At 40.1% G+C, this 12,120-nt stretch overlaps 1 protein-coding gene across 2 annotated transcripts in view; it reads left to right on the top strand.

The window, feature by feature from the left end:
- The window catches only part of iglon5 (IgLON family member 5), a 142,209-nt gene extending 132,229 nt beyond the window's left edge, over positions 1–9,980 (top strand). For both annotated transcript variants that reach the window (XM_053612017.1, XM_053612016.1), the window contains 4 exons: positions 3,928–4,059; positions 4,972–5,092; positions 7,243–7,394; positions 9,150–9,980. In XM_053612017.1, coding sequence (XP_053467992.1) covers positions 3,928–4,059; positions 4,972–5,092; positions 7,243–7,394; positions 9,150–9,250 — 506 coding nt within the window. In that variant the 3' untranslated portion in view covers positions 9,251–9,980. The remainder of the gene's footprint in view (positions 1–3,927; positions 4,060–4,971; positions 5,093–7,242; positions 7,395–9,149) is intronic.
- The last annotated feature ends 2,140 nt before the right edge of the window (positions 9,981–12,120 follow it).

Below are 12,120 nucleotides of genomic sequence, written 5' to 3'. Positions count from 1 at the left end.
CGAAATAATCGGCTCCGGCTCGGTGGCCGTTCTAATAATCCTCTGGCTTAATCTTCAATTAACAGGCACGCAAATCTGCGACAAGGAAATGCTCGCATGGCTTTATGTATTAAGTCTTTAGTAGTCCTGCAGTGGACTGTGGGCGAGCTTGTCGAACGGCAGGTAGGAATGAAATCAAATCCCGAGTGGCTTTTGTAGTTAATGCCGCTTTTCTTCTGACATGTAGCGCACCTTGAGCGTTCAGCGGCACAAAACGAGAACGCGGACGTCATGCGGAGACAGATAGTTTAATAAATCAGACGGCTGAATGACTCGGAATTTTTTCATCAAAATGCCCTCGGAGAGATTTCTCCCTCTCTCTCGTTAGCGTGCTTTCCGTCTCTCTTGTTTTTATGCAAATTTTCCGTTTGCGAATAAGGAAACTCAGGAGTGGAAACGACACTTTGCTGAAGTGTAAAAGTTAGCATACTGATGAGGAGAAATATACTTCTGGACTTAATGACGGCAGAGCGAGTTTGCTCGAGAGTGAATACTTTTATGTGAAATTAGCATTATCGTAGCGCAATCTAGATGAGATTTCGTATAGTTTGTTTGGTTTTTTTTTGGTGTGTGTGGTTCTTGCGGTCAAAAATGCTTGATTTTTCTGCAGCTTTTTTCAAAATTGGCTTTTTTTTGCAGAAAACTACTTGAATTGGGGAAATCGCAACTGCACGGTCTTTCTCAGTGATGTTTGTTGTACTCGTATTTGATGCACATGCATTCGAAGAAGTGTTTGGTCGAATGTGCATCGTGACAACGTCACGTGACGCGTCTTGGAGCAAATCTGCGGAAAATCTGCGGTAATTTTGAAGAATTGCAAAATTGCGGCGTTTGCTCGAGGGACTGATAGTGGCGGTGATTAGATGGACGGTTTACTGTCGTGTTAGGAATTCGTAAGGATAGATGTACAAACAGATCTTTTCCAGAATTCCTCAAACCTGTAGGATGAAGGTCAGGTTTTGCTTTTAGCGCCTTAAAAACAAAAGAACAAGAGATTAAAAAAGAAAAAAACAAAAAAAACATTTTCCAGTGACGTTCAGTATTCAACTCCATATTCATGAGAAATCCAGCGCAGAAGTAGTGAAGACAGCAAACGTAGGACTCAAAGTCCCAGAATGCAACATAGCTGTACGACAAAGCTGCTCTGAGTTACAGCAGAGACTCGGCTCTTTAGCGAACTATGAGATGAAGATCTTTATGATGTTGACGGCGGTATTAGCATGAAAGTCGAAGCTTTAGGTAGTTGTTTGAGCGGAGTGTACATATGAGAAGGTGAGAGAGCTGAAGAGAATGAAGGATTAAAGTGCTGCCGCATTACTGTCTTTAGGAAGCAAGGGATTAATCCCAGTAAACCACTATCAGCAAGCCATATGGCATTGTGGGTAATGTAGGAAAAGTAAGAAGTGAAAATAAACCAATGTGTCGATGAAAGAAATTTCACATTAGTATCACAAAATAAATCATGGACCATGTTAAATTTAAGGATGAATATAACAGGGGGAAAAAAAACAATTAAACTATACTACAACTTGTTTTAAACGCAGTGCAACCATATAAAAGACATCGATGTAATTCACGCCTCAAACCTAAAGCTACATATACAGTATAGTCACTGTTTTAATTTTTCTACAGAGACTATTCCAGGGCTAATTATTGTCCACGCTAATCATATATCACATTAGCAAAGCTCCTCATTAGCATGTTTTAACAGGCCCTTATTGACTTCCCGTCTTAATTTCCCACTGGTTAATTTCCTGTTGCCATCGTAAAGGTGATCCAGTACTTTATTAGCTCAGATGAAGTTGGTTAGATGAGCCCATGGGAATCCAATTGAGATCTGATGCAAATTCCCTTAAGAAACAGCAACAAAATAACGGGTCAAGTTGTTTGTACGTAAATATGATGTAACAAACCAGACTTGGGAGAAAAGTGAGGCTCTATGTGCATGGTTTATTACGACACAATCCAAATTCCAAGTCATTAATCAGGCAATGGTGAAGCACAGTATTGGCACTAATCGTGTAAATGATGGGGCAAGCCAAAGAGTAGTTGGGCAAGCAATAGCAAAATAATCATAAGTATTATTATTAATATTAATGAATGAATTAAATACAAATTGGGACATCACAGTTCAGGACTTACACAACACAAAAGACTGACAAGACTTTATAAAGAGGATTTGAAAAACACACCTCATGGCTGAGCTTCCTAAAAGCATCTGAGGACAAAATGCATTACTTCCTGATAGACCGAACCTTACATTGAACACTCTGTCTACTGTTCGAGATGATTTTAACCTGAGAATTTAGGCATTGAAAGAAATGCAGCAGGTATATAAAGTATACTTCAAAATACATCTCAAAGACACAAGGAAACCCATGTATATCGTAAACAGAGGTTCTGTGTAGGAATTTCGTAGCTGGATTTCATGAATCTGACTGATTTGAGGAAACTTTTATACCCTAGATCATTTAGAGGTAGTTAAACTGATTGTTTCAAAAGGTAACGCAGTGCTTGGACCCCAGTGATTGCTTGCAGCAATTTGTTCATGTTCATTTAGAAACCTGGCCCATATAGGAGCCCGTTTCCATCATGGGAAAAAAAAATTATCCTGACTTTATATCTCAAAATTCGGACTTTTTTTTTTTTCCTTTCTCACAATGACTAGTTTAAATCTCACAATTCTGCCCTTTTTCTCGCCATTTTGATTTAAAATCTCACACTTCTGACTTTATTTCTTGCACTTTTGAGTTAAAATCTCTCAATCATGACTCTTTTTTTTTTCCCCCTCACAATCGCGAGTTAAAATCTCAAAAGTCTAAACACTTTTAAAGAGATGTAAAGTTTTGCTCGTTTAACAAGCGACAAATCCGACTATTTAACCGTCATGGCAATAAGTAACAAGAACAGTAAGTATTGACCATGTAAGGAAAGTGAGGAAGCAAAAAAAAAGAAAGGATAAAAAGTACACAATTACACATAATTACAGTATATCTGTGCTCAGATCAAACAGCGGTCATACATATACAGAATATTGGATGTTGAAAAAAAAAAAATCAAGACTAAGAATCCTGCCGTGAGTGTAGCATAAGGCAAGGTTAAGTGGCACGCAAGAAATTTTAATCAGGGAAGCCACTGTTGGAAAACTTAACTCCCTGGGGCATCTTGATGAGATTATTTAGCAGGAAGATGAAGTTGTTGTGCAAAAATGGCTCTTAAACAAAGAAGCAAGAGATCATCTTGCCCCTCTAAGTTCAGAACTGAGATTTCCGTATAATTTATACCCAGATTGGGAGAAGAATTTGGCTCGTGAAACAATCATTCAAACAAGATAGCCCCAAGAGACTGAATATTTCTCATTACAACTTTCCACTCGCCTACTCTGAATTAAAAGCATCCAAATTCCCGACAATACTCAAGAGCAATACGGTCCATTACAGCACAACTAGCCTGCTTCTTTCTCCTCCTTAAAATTTGCTACGTCCTTTTATATCCATCCACTCTGTCAAATAGCCATAATAAAGTCAACTCACCATCCAGCCTCGTTAGCGAAGTGCCGTAGCTCATTTCTGAGCTAAATGACACTACGTCTACTGAACATTATTCATTTTGGCAATGTTTCATGCCGGCCACAGTCCAAACATTTCGATCGCGCAGCTAAATAAACCATCAATTAGGCCTATTGAGTTTAAATAAACCCATTTGATCAAACATGCTAACAGTGATTGAGAGTCAGCAGCCGCTAATTAGCGCGATCTCATTGGGAGTGTGCTAATTTATTATTAGCAACAGGAACGCATTAGGCTCAAATGTTCCTTTAGCATCCTACTGGGTGGTTCGGTTGTGACATTTGACCCCTTTGTCTGTCACGTTTGTGTTGGCTTGCAGCTGGACGCACATATGAGGGAGAGTTTCTGGACATCACAGAGATCAAACGGCATCAAGCTGAAGAGTTTGTGTGCATCACGAACAATGGCGTGGCGCCGCCGGATACACACCGCGTCAAGGTCACAGTGAATTGTGAGTCTGGTGACACACACATACACACACACAAGCTATTTGGAGCAATAAGGAACCCTGTTTATCACTGCACGAGGCCCTTTTTAAAAAAAAAAAAAAAAAAACTTTCACATTATTATGTCAACTTTGATGCTAAAATTAAGATTCAGCCTAAATATGTCACTCAAGCAGACAAAACACAAAAACTGATCTATATACACATCAGAGCAAGCAGTGCAATCTCTATTTTAACAGTAAAAAAAAAAAAAACACACACACATCTCTTTAACTCATTGAAATAGCAATGGATTTTGTCTAAACCGGTGGGAAGGTTGGTCTGTCATTGGTTATCGGTCTTTCCCGGTAGGAACAAAGCATCAATTCATTAGCCAGCCCACCAGGCAAGTCAAAGCTCCAATGTGCTGCCCAGTCCCATCTTATGCTTGCCTGGAAATCCAATTAACTAGACTAAAAGCAGTAACTAATGCAATTTAACTCAAAAGTCTAATAAGGTAATTATGTGCATTAATGCAGCCTGTTAAAAATAAGTGAGTACCCTGAGAGGAGCGGCTTTATTTACGCATCACATTGGACATAAAGGTATTCGGAGACTAGTTAGCATAGCGTCTTCGTTTTCGCTTGAGGAAAGGTTTAAATGTCAGGTGCTGTCGTCGTCCTCACACAAGAACAGCCTACAATCACAATAGGATCAGAATACATTTTTGGATTAGCTGTCAATCAAACATGATATGGAGTACAGTACATATTACCAGCACCACTCACACTTGCTGATTTAGTTTCAGATGAAACATAAAGAAAGTAATAGTAGAACGTCAAAGTAATAAGGCCTAGGGTGGAATCATTAAAAAAAAAAAAATTCACTACTTATCCACAAAATGTAATTATTCGAATCAATAACCGCTCTTCCTCCAGATCCACCCATGATCACAGATGTAAAGAATATGCCAGCTCAAGTGGGGAAGACAGCCATCTTGCGCTGTGAGGCCATGGCTGTCCCAACTGCATCCTTCGAGTGGTACAGGGACGACCGGAGGTAACTATCTCGGAATGTTTAGGTAGTACAGTACGTACACGTTTTAAGCTGCTCCCTTAACACTACTGGGATCTCTTGGCGATTGTGAAATGTATTTTTAAAATACCCAATCTATCTTATCTCTATCTCTATTATTTAATATCTAAACAATATTGGTGTGTGTGGACAAGTGGGAGTTTAAGAGATATAGGGAATGGGACAGTGACTAACACTTTCTCTTTCAGATCTACAGCACCAGTCATTTTTCATTACTTTTCTTATCACTTTTAGGAGTGCAGGGTTTCTATTGTTTTTTATTTATTTTTATTTTTATTTTCACTGACTGTCAAAGTGACTCTGCTGTGCCACCTACAAAATTGAAGAACTGAAAGAATTATTATGCCCCCCGTCCCCCCCCCCCCCACAAGATTTCTTTCACATATGCTGCCAGTCATGCTGCACGTTTGCTCCACAACCCCTAAATTTGAGACACTAGATGCTCACCATTTAGATTTTTTTTTTGGGGGGGGGATATTGGTTTTATAGCTTTTGTCTGATATCTTGGATTGGAATTTGAATTCTATCCAGTTGTCATCTAATTTTTTACATTACGATCAGACTTTGAATGCTCAGTGGTTAAGATCTCAAATAGGAAGCAAGGGAAATCTCAGCAAGAAGCCAAACAAGTGCAAAAATGTTAAACGGTCATTCCTGAACTGTAACTTTTGAACTATTTGACTGATTAGCAGGACATTTATTAAGCATATACTGAAAACGTATCATTTTGATGTACAGTAGCTGCCATGTGAGTTTAAATTAAATAGGGGGCGCTATTTGAAAAGAAATGCTTGGACCCTTATAGTATCTCTGGGACCAAAATTAGTTTTTTCATTTGATCACTAGGTGGTGCTTTAATAAAAATGCATATAGCCATATTTAACCATGCATAACCTTTGTTTTGCCATGTGTATGTTTGTTTGTTTTTTTTTTTCCTGTGTCCTTAGGGCACAATGTGTTGTGTTCAATGAATCTAATGGTTACATTATAAGCACATTTTGCAACACTACACCTCCTAAAAGGAAACTGCAGACTCTAAAATAGGGATTTCGTCATGATTCTGACTAATTATCAAGACTTTTTATCAGATGTATGTCGTGATTTATTCTGAAGTAGTTGAAAAGTTGATAGTTTCAATAGTGGCTGCTATAGAGTGCCGCAGGGATGACGTATTTTTCCAGGCCAACCCGGAAGTTAGCATCACCCTGGTTCCCTTGACAAAAAGCCAATAGGATTTCCCCATTGGTTTTTGGATTGTTGCAGAAAATAAGCTCTGTGACCAACAAACGTTTATGATTCTTGCACATTTTTTTTTCATCGATATAATCTTCACAAATGAACACAACTTTGATGTATTTTGAAACCTTGGTAAAAAACAGAAGTAAAAAAGATAACGTTAGGCTATAAACGAACTACAGCACGGTCACATGACTTCAACATCACACCATCGAGCTTCCGATAGAATTTATAGCACTACAATTGGAAAAAATACTACAATTGGAAAACACTATAAATCTGATAAATCTACAAGTTGGAAAGTTTGAGTTGGAATAGTTCGTAAGAGCGCGAGTATAAACACAATGAGGATGTAGTAGATGAGTTTTCCTGTTTGCTGTGATGTCGTCTAATGTCCCCAACAACCTCTGCAGTCCTGTTTAGCCACTTGTTAGCAACTGCCTTTTCCAAGACACGGAAAAGCTTAACAAAAATCACAAGTGGAGTATTACTGATGTATTTTCTGTCGCAGAATAAAACATGGAAATATCTTGACCTTGTGTTAACCACAGACCTCATTTTAGGCATTTAACCAAGAACCCGTCCAAAAAAAAATGAAAACCCCATTGACTTTAGGACGATGGAGCTGGAAGTGCAAAAATGCCTCATTCTCTTAGCAAGAAGTGCTTAGGCCCCAATGATTATTTTTATTTTTAATTCAGAGCCAATATACAGTACAAATAGAACAAAATATTTGTAGCACTATTGCGCAATCTGTGACTTTAATTCGGTATTTTACACATACCTAATTTACGTGACATTTGGACTCTCTACAGGAACTTTGCTAGACTAAAAAGCATCGACTTTTTTTCATGCGTGAAAACTTTCTTTTCCGACAGACTGGTGGAAAGCGACAACACACTGAGGATTAAAAACGAGAAGACGCGTTCCCTGCTGCTTTTCACCAACGTCACCGAGAAACACTTTGGCAACTACACCTGCTTCGCCTCCAACCGCCTAGGGGCCTCCAACGCCAGCATGCTTCTCTTCAGTGAGTACACACAGACAATTGTGAAGCTCTTTGCTAGCATATACTCTCGAATTTATCCTGTGAAACCACAAAGATGCAGTGTCAAGAGTACATAAATACCCTTGGGGAAAACAACATGCATGTTTGCTATTGTGTTTTGAGTGCTCTTCCTGTGCTCACTAAGGATTGTGTTCACACAAAGATGCAGGCTTTAATATCACTTCTAGACGTTTTTTTTTTTTTTTTTTTGCATAACAAAAAAAAAAACAACCTAAAATGCTGTCTCTTTTTGTCCCCAGGTCCTTTTAAGCCCTGTTTTTTTTTTTCTTTCTCGTCTTGGCGTTCCTTTTACCGGTTTATTTCTCCCGATCGCTCCATTCGCTGGGCCGTTATGCTCTCTGTCGTTTATCGTCCTCCCATTTTCTCTCTGTTCTGTCCTGCTCTGCCACAAAGCCATGATTTCTCTCCCTCCATCCTTCTCTCCCTCATTCTGTTCCTCGCATTACCGCCCCCAGTGAGTGATTTCCCCTCGCTCCCTCCTTCGCTCCTGCCACACTACTGCACATTACCATCGTAAGTGAGTCCTCCATCTCTCGCCCCGTCTCTTTCCTCTCACTCTCTACTATTATCTCCACGAGTTTCACCTCGGTGAGTCACTCGCTGTCATTCTCATACATCTTTCGGTTGATTCGTGCCGTCGCTTCCACCCTCAGCTCTGCCTTTTAGCTCCTCATCTTTACGTTCCTTCATATTTAAAGAAACGAGAGCCACTATTTTCTAAAAAAATAAATAAATAAATTTTTAAATAGAATAATAAATAATAATAATCTTCTCATCTCAAGATTACGAGTAGTTATGTTCAACAGCCACTCAAATGGAGAAAAGAAGGAGTAAGAATGTTTGAAATGGATTGAGGGCTTTTATGTTTCTGAAAATACAAAATAAGCCAGATTGCCAGCTACGGTAGCGTTCCAAAAATCTAAATACATTATTAGATGTTTCTTGGTGATGGGAACATTTCATGCAAAAATATATTTTCATTAAGTGGAGAGCTAGCTAACTAGATAGCAGTGCTAGTTACTAGTTACTTCTTACACTGTGCTAGCATAACAGCAGAAAACTAGCATAGGGTTTTTTTGCTACTTTCTTTACTGTCTTTCTGTAATTAAATTTCAGGGTTTTTTTTTTTTTTTTTAAATCAAGAAAATGTACAAATGCTAAGCATTTTGATCATTTCTTAAGTTCTTGGAGAACTTTTATAGCTAACAGTGCAGCTAGTTTCCAAACTTCAGTTCTTTTTTTTTTTTTTAATCCTCAGGTAAAAATCTGCATTTAATTGGAACTGTTTTTGCACATAACCAATAATAATAGCTTATTTCCTGAGAAATGGTTTGAGTAAGTGGTCTCACACCTCCAGGGTTGGAGGTTCGATTCCCGCCGTGGCCCTGTGTGTGCATGTCTAAAGTGTCCACAGTGTATGAATGGGTGTCTGAATGTGAATGTGCATGCGAGTGTGCCCTGTGATGGATTAGCACCCCATCTAGGGTGTACCCCACCTTGTGCCCCATGCTCCCTGGGATAGGCTCCAGGTTCCAGTCGTATAGAAAATGGATGGATGGATGGATGGTTTGTGTACATAACATTCGCGTAACGGTGTCAGTATGGTCCAAATAAATGGTTAATGTCTTTAGTCATCTTCCGCCCCTCCCCCGCCCCCCCAAAACATTTCTAGCTCTTATGTCACATTTTTGTCATGTCACTTCCTGTCTTTTGCAGGGCCGGGTGCAGTGTACGGCGGAAGCGTGACGCTAAGCGCCTGCCTATCGGGACTCGTCTTCTGGCTCAGCCTCTCCATCTCCGTCCTGCTGAAGGTCTAATACGTCGCCGCCTCGGAAAGGAGTCTTTAAATGACGAACCCATCACTGTGAATAAAAAAAGAATTATGCATTAACCCAGGAGCCATCTCTTGCATCTTATAATCACCCCCCTCCCCTCTCCTCCCCACTCATCCCAGTCCCACCCGTCTTTGGCAACCACTGGCCACTGCCTCTCCCGCTTCTCCAGCGAAGGTCACCTTTTCAATGTTCATAGCTGTTGTGGTGATGATTGTTTAAAAAAAAAAAAAAAAAAAAACGCTAAAAATGTGAAGGTGCCGAGCGGAACACGTCTTTGTCTCAGTCTGCACGTGCTGGATCATGGTTGTATATTTGTGAATGCTGTCACATTAATGGTGTTTATGAGGAATGTGATATGATATATATGATATGTATGATATATATGATGATGATAATGATGATGGTCAGGTGACCCTGTAAACAAGCTGTGGCTGTTCACCAGCAGGCCACGCCTCAGTGGCCTTCGCTCTCTCTCGGATCTGAGCAGCAGAATCTTTCTGTGAATGATGTCAAATCTCATCTGCGCTAAGGGTCAACATTAGCATGGGGAGGGAGGGGATAAACTTATTTGTCCTCCCTCTTTTTTTGCATTCGCTGGAGGTCTTGACCCAGGGCAAAGCATGTGACCCCAGTCTGGCCTTCCAGTCCTTCCTCAGTCTCATCACATTACCACATTACTACCTTCACCCTCGGTGTAAATATATATGCAGTAGAGGCCACCCCATTATATAATTCCATATACACCATCCGATTTACGGACTACATTTCCCATCAGCCTCTCTGTTTCAGGATTTTTGGCTTGGAGGTTATGTTTCTGGTGTCTCCCCCTAACCCCAACACAACCAAACCCCCACCCCCCACCCCAACCCCCCTGAAGCCGTCGATCACTCTTCCTTGTCGCTTGTTGATAGCATGTACTGGTTAGAGCTGTTCCTGTTGTGCTGTCCATCCAAGCCCGAGCCCTCTCTATAGCCCCTGCACTGTGTACATTTAATCTGCAAGGTTAACTGCTAATTGCTTTTTTTTTTTTTGGTGTTAATAATGATGATGATGATGAAGATGATGATCATTATGATGATAATAATAATGATGTTAATTAAGTATTTGAATTCAATATGATGGTAATTACATGTGAGAAAAAAAAATTATAATAATCCCAGAGCCATGTGTGCGAAAATATTTTGTACTTTGCTCTGAAAAAAAAAAAAAAAATTAATAATAATTATAAGGTTTTTTTTTTTTCAAAGTGTTGTGCTCTATTTTGCCATGAGAACCTTTTTAAAAAAAAAAACAAAAAAAAAACAAGGTGATGAGCTGGAGTGCAGCAAAACACTGCTTTGAATTAGCCCCGACTTTGTTATGCTAGCATGCCACGATGCTAGACTAATTTAACCAGATATTTCACAAACGTAGGGTTTTGCTGTGCATCCGCACACTCACAAAGAGAGCAATCAATGAAATGTACTATAATTTGTACCGTGTATGTATTCAACCGTTTCTTTTTAAGGCTCTGTACTGTATCGAATGTATGCTAACCTTTATGCTGTCCCACCGTTTTTTGCTGTAACATTGTCAGCCATCTTGCCGTCACAACCAAAAACTCTCGGCATATTCGAAATCCCGTGTGCTCGCCCCCTTCGTACGTTACTTCCTTCCTCCAGCCGCTTTCGAGAGGGAGCCAAATTAGTGGGGAATAGAGACGTAATTAGCGAGCGGATCGCTAAGCGAGGGCGCCGTCGCTCTTCTCCTCATCCCTCCATCTGCTGAGGAGCAGAGCTCATAAATCTAGCTCAATCCAGGCACTGACAGGGACCCTCTTCAAGGACGACAGTGTCTTGGTGGTGACTAATTAACCACCACTTAAAGGCGCGTAGAGAAGACGCTGCGACCATGTGCTCGGCGGCGCATGGCTTAACAGTGAGCGCTGGTTTCCGCAACGCGTATGCCGTATGCAAGCTCTTACATTCATGGACAAAAAGCACGGTTAGGAGCCGATCATTCAGTCACGTAAGTGCTGTATATAGCATGTTTTGACATCGTTGTGTCCCCATAGCTAATTTTGTCAAATCCAGCAATAACCAAACTAAAACGTAAATGTAAAGAAGTATCTAATTGGCGTAATCTGTTACGTGTTGACCGGAGTGCCATGCTAATCTAATCCTGAAAGTGTTGTGTGATAAATTAATGTCATGTGTGTGATGGAAGGAGCTCTGGAAGCGGCTTTTAAAGGTTGACCCGGCCTATATGCTTCTCCATACCCGTTCCATCTCTCTCTCTCTCTCTCTCTCTCTCTCTCTCTATCTACCGATCCATCTATCTATATGGATCTATCTATGGTGTACAAATCCGTACTGTATAGCCACAATTGCAACACACACTTGCATGTTTTTGAGATCCCATCCAAAAATTTTCTCATTTGGGTTCAATTTGAAGCACAAAACCGGTCCCAGTGCTAATTTTTCTCTGTATCTGTCTGTCCTTGTCCCTCTTTACTTGTTCACGACTGCGCCCGTGTAAAGCTCAATGATCCATGGCAAACCTATCTGTGCTCATGTTTTCTCCTGAACAATAAGTAAACAAACAAACAAAAAAAAAAGATATGTCATGTTTCTCAATGTGGGTTATAAAAAAAAAGCATGTCAGTGTTTTGTTATGGGTGGATTTTCCTTTTAAGAAAAAAAAAAAGTATGAATATGAAAAGTGTGTGTGTGTGTGTGCGTGTGTGTGTGTGTGTGGGAAAGGTTGGCTTTAAAATATGGAAGATTGAAGTGTGATTTGATATGAGCTCCCCTGTAGAGATGAGTGATTGTGGGTTACCTGGAGGTCTGGTTTGGGAGGTGAAGAGAGGCATG

Source organism: Ictalurus furcatus, chromosome 23 (assembly GCF_023375685.1).
Source record: "Ictalurus furcatus strain D&B chromosome 23, Billie_1.0, whole genome shotgun sequence".
Lineage (NCBI taxonomy): Eukaryota > Metazoa > Chordata > Actinopteri > Siluriformes > Ictaluridae > Ictalurus > Ictalurus furcatus.
The sequence above is the reverse complement of the archived record's forward strand: the minus strand, read 5'-3'. Positions and strand labels throughout refer to the sequence as shown.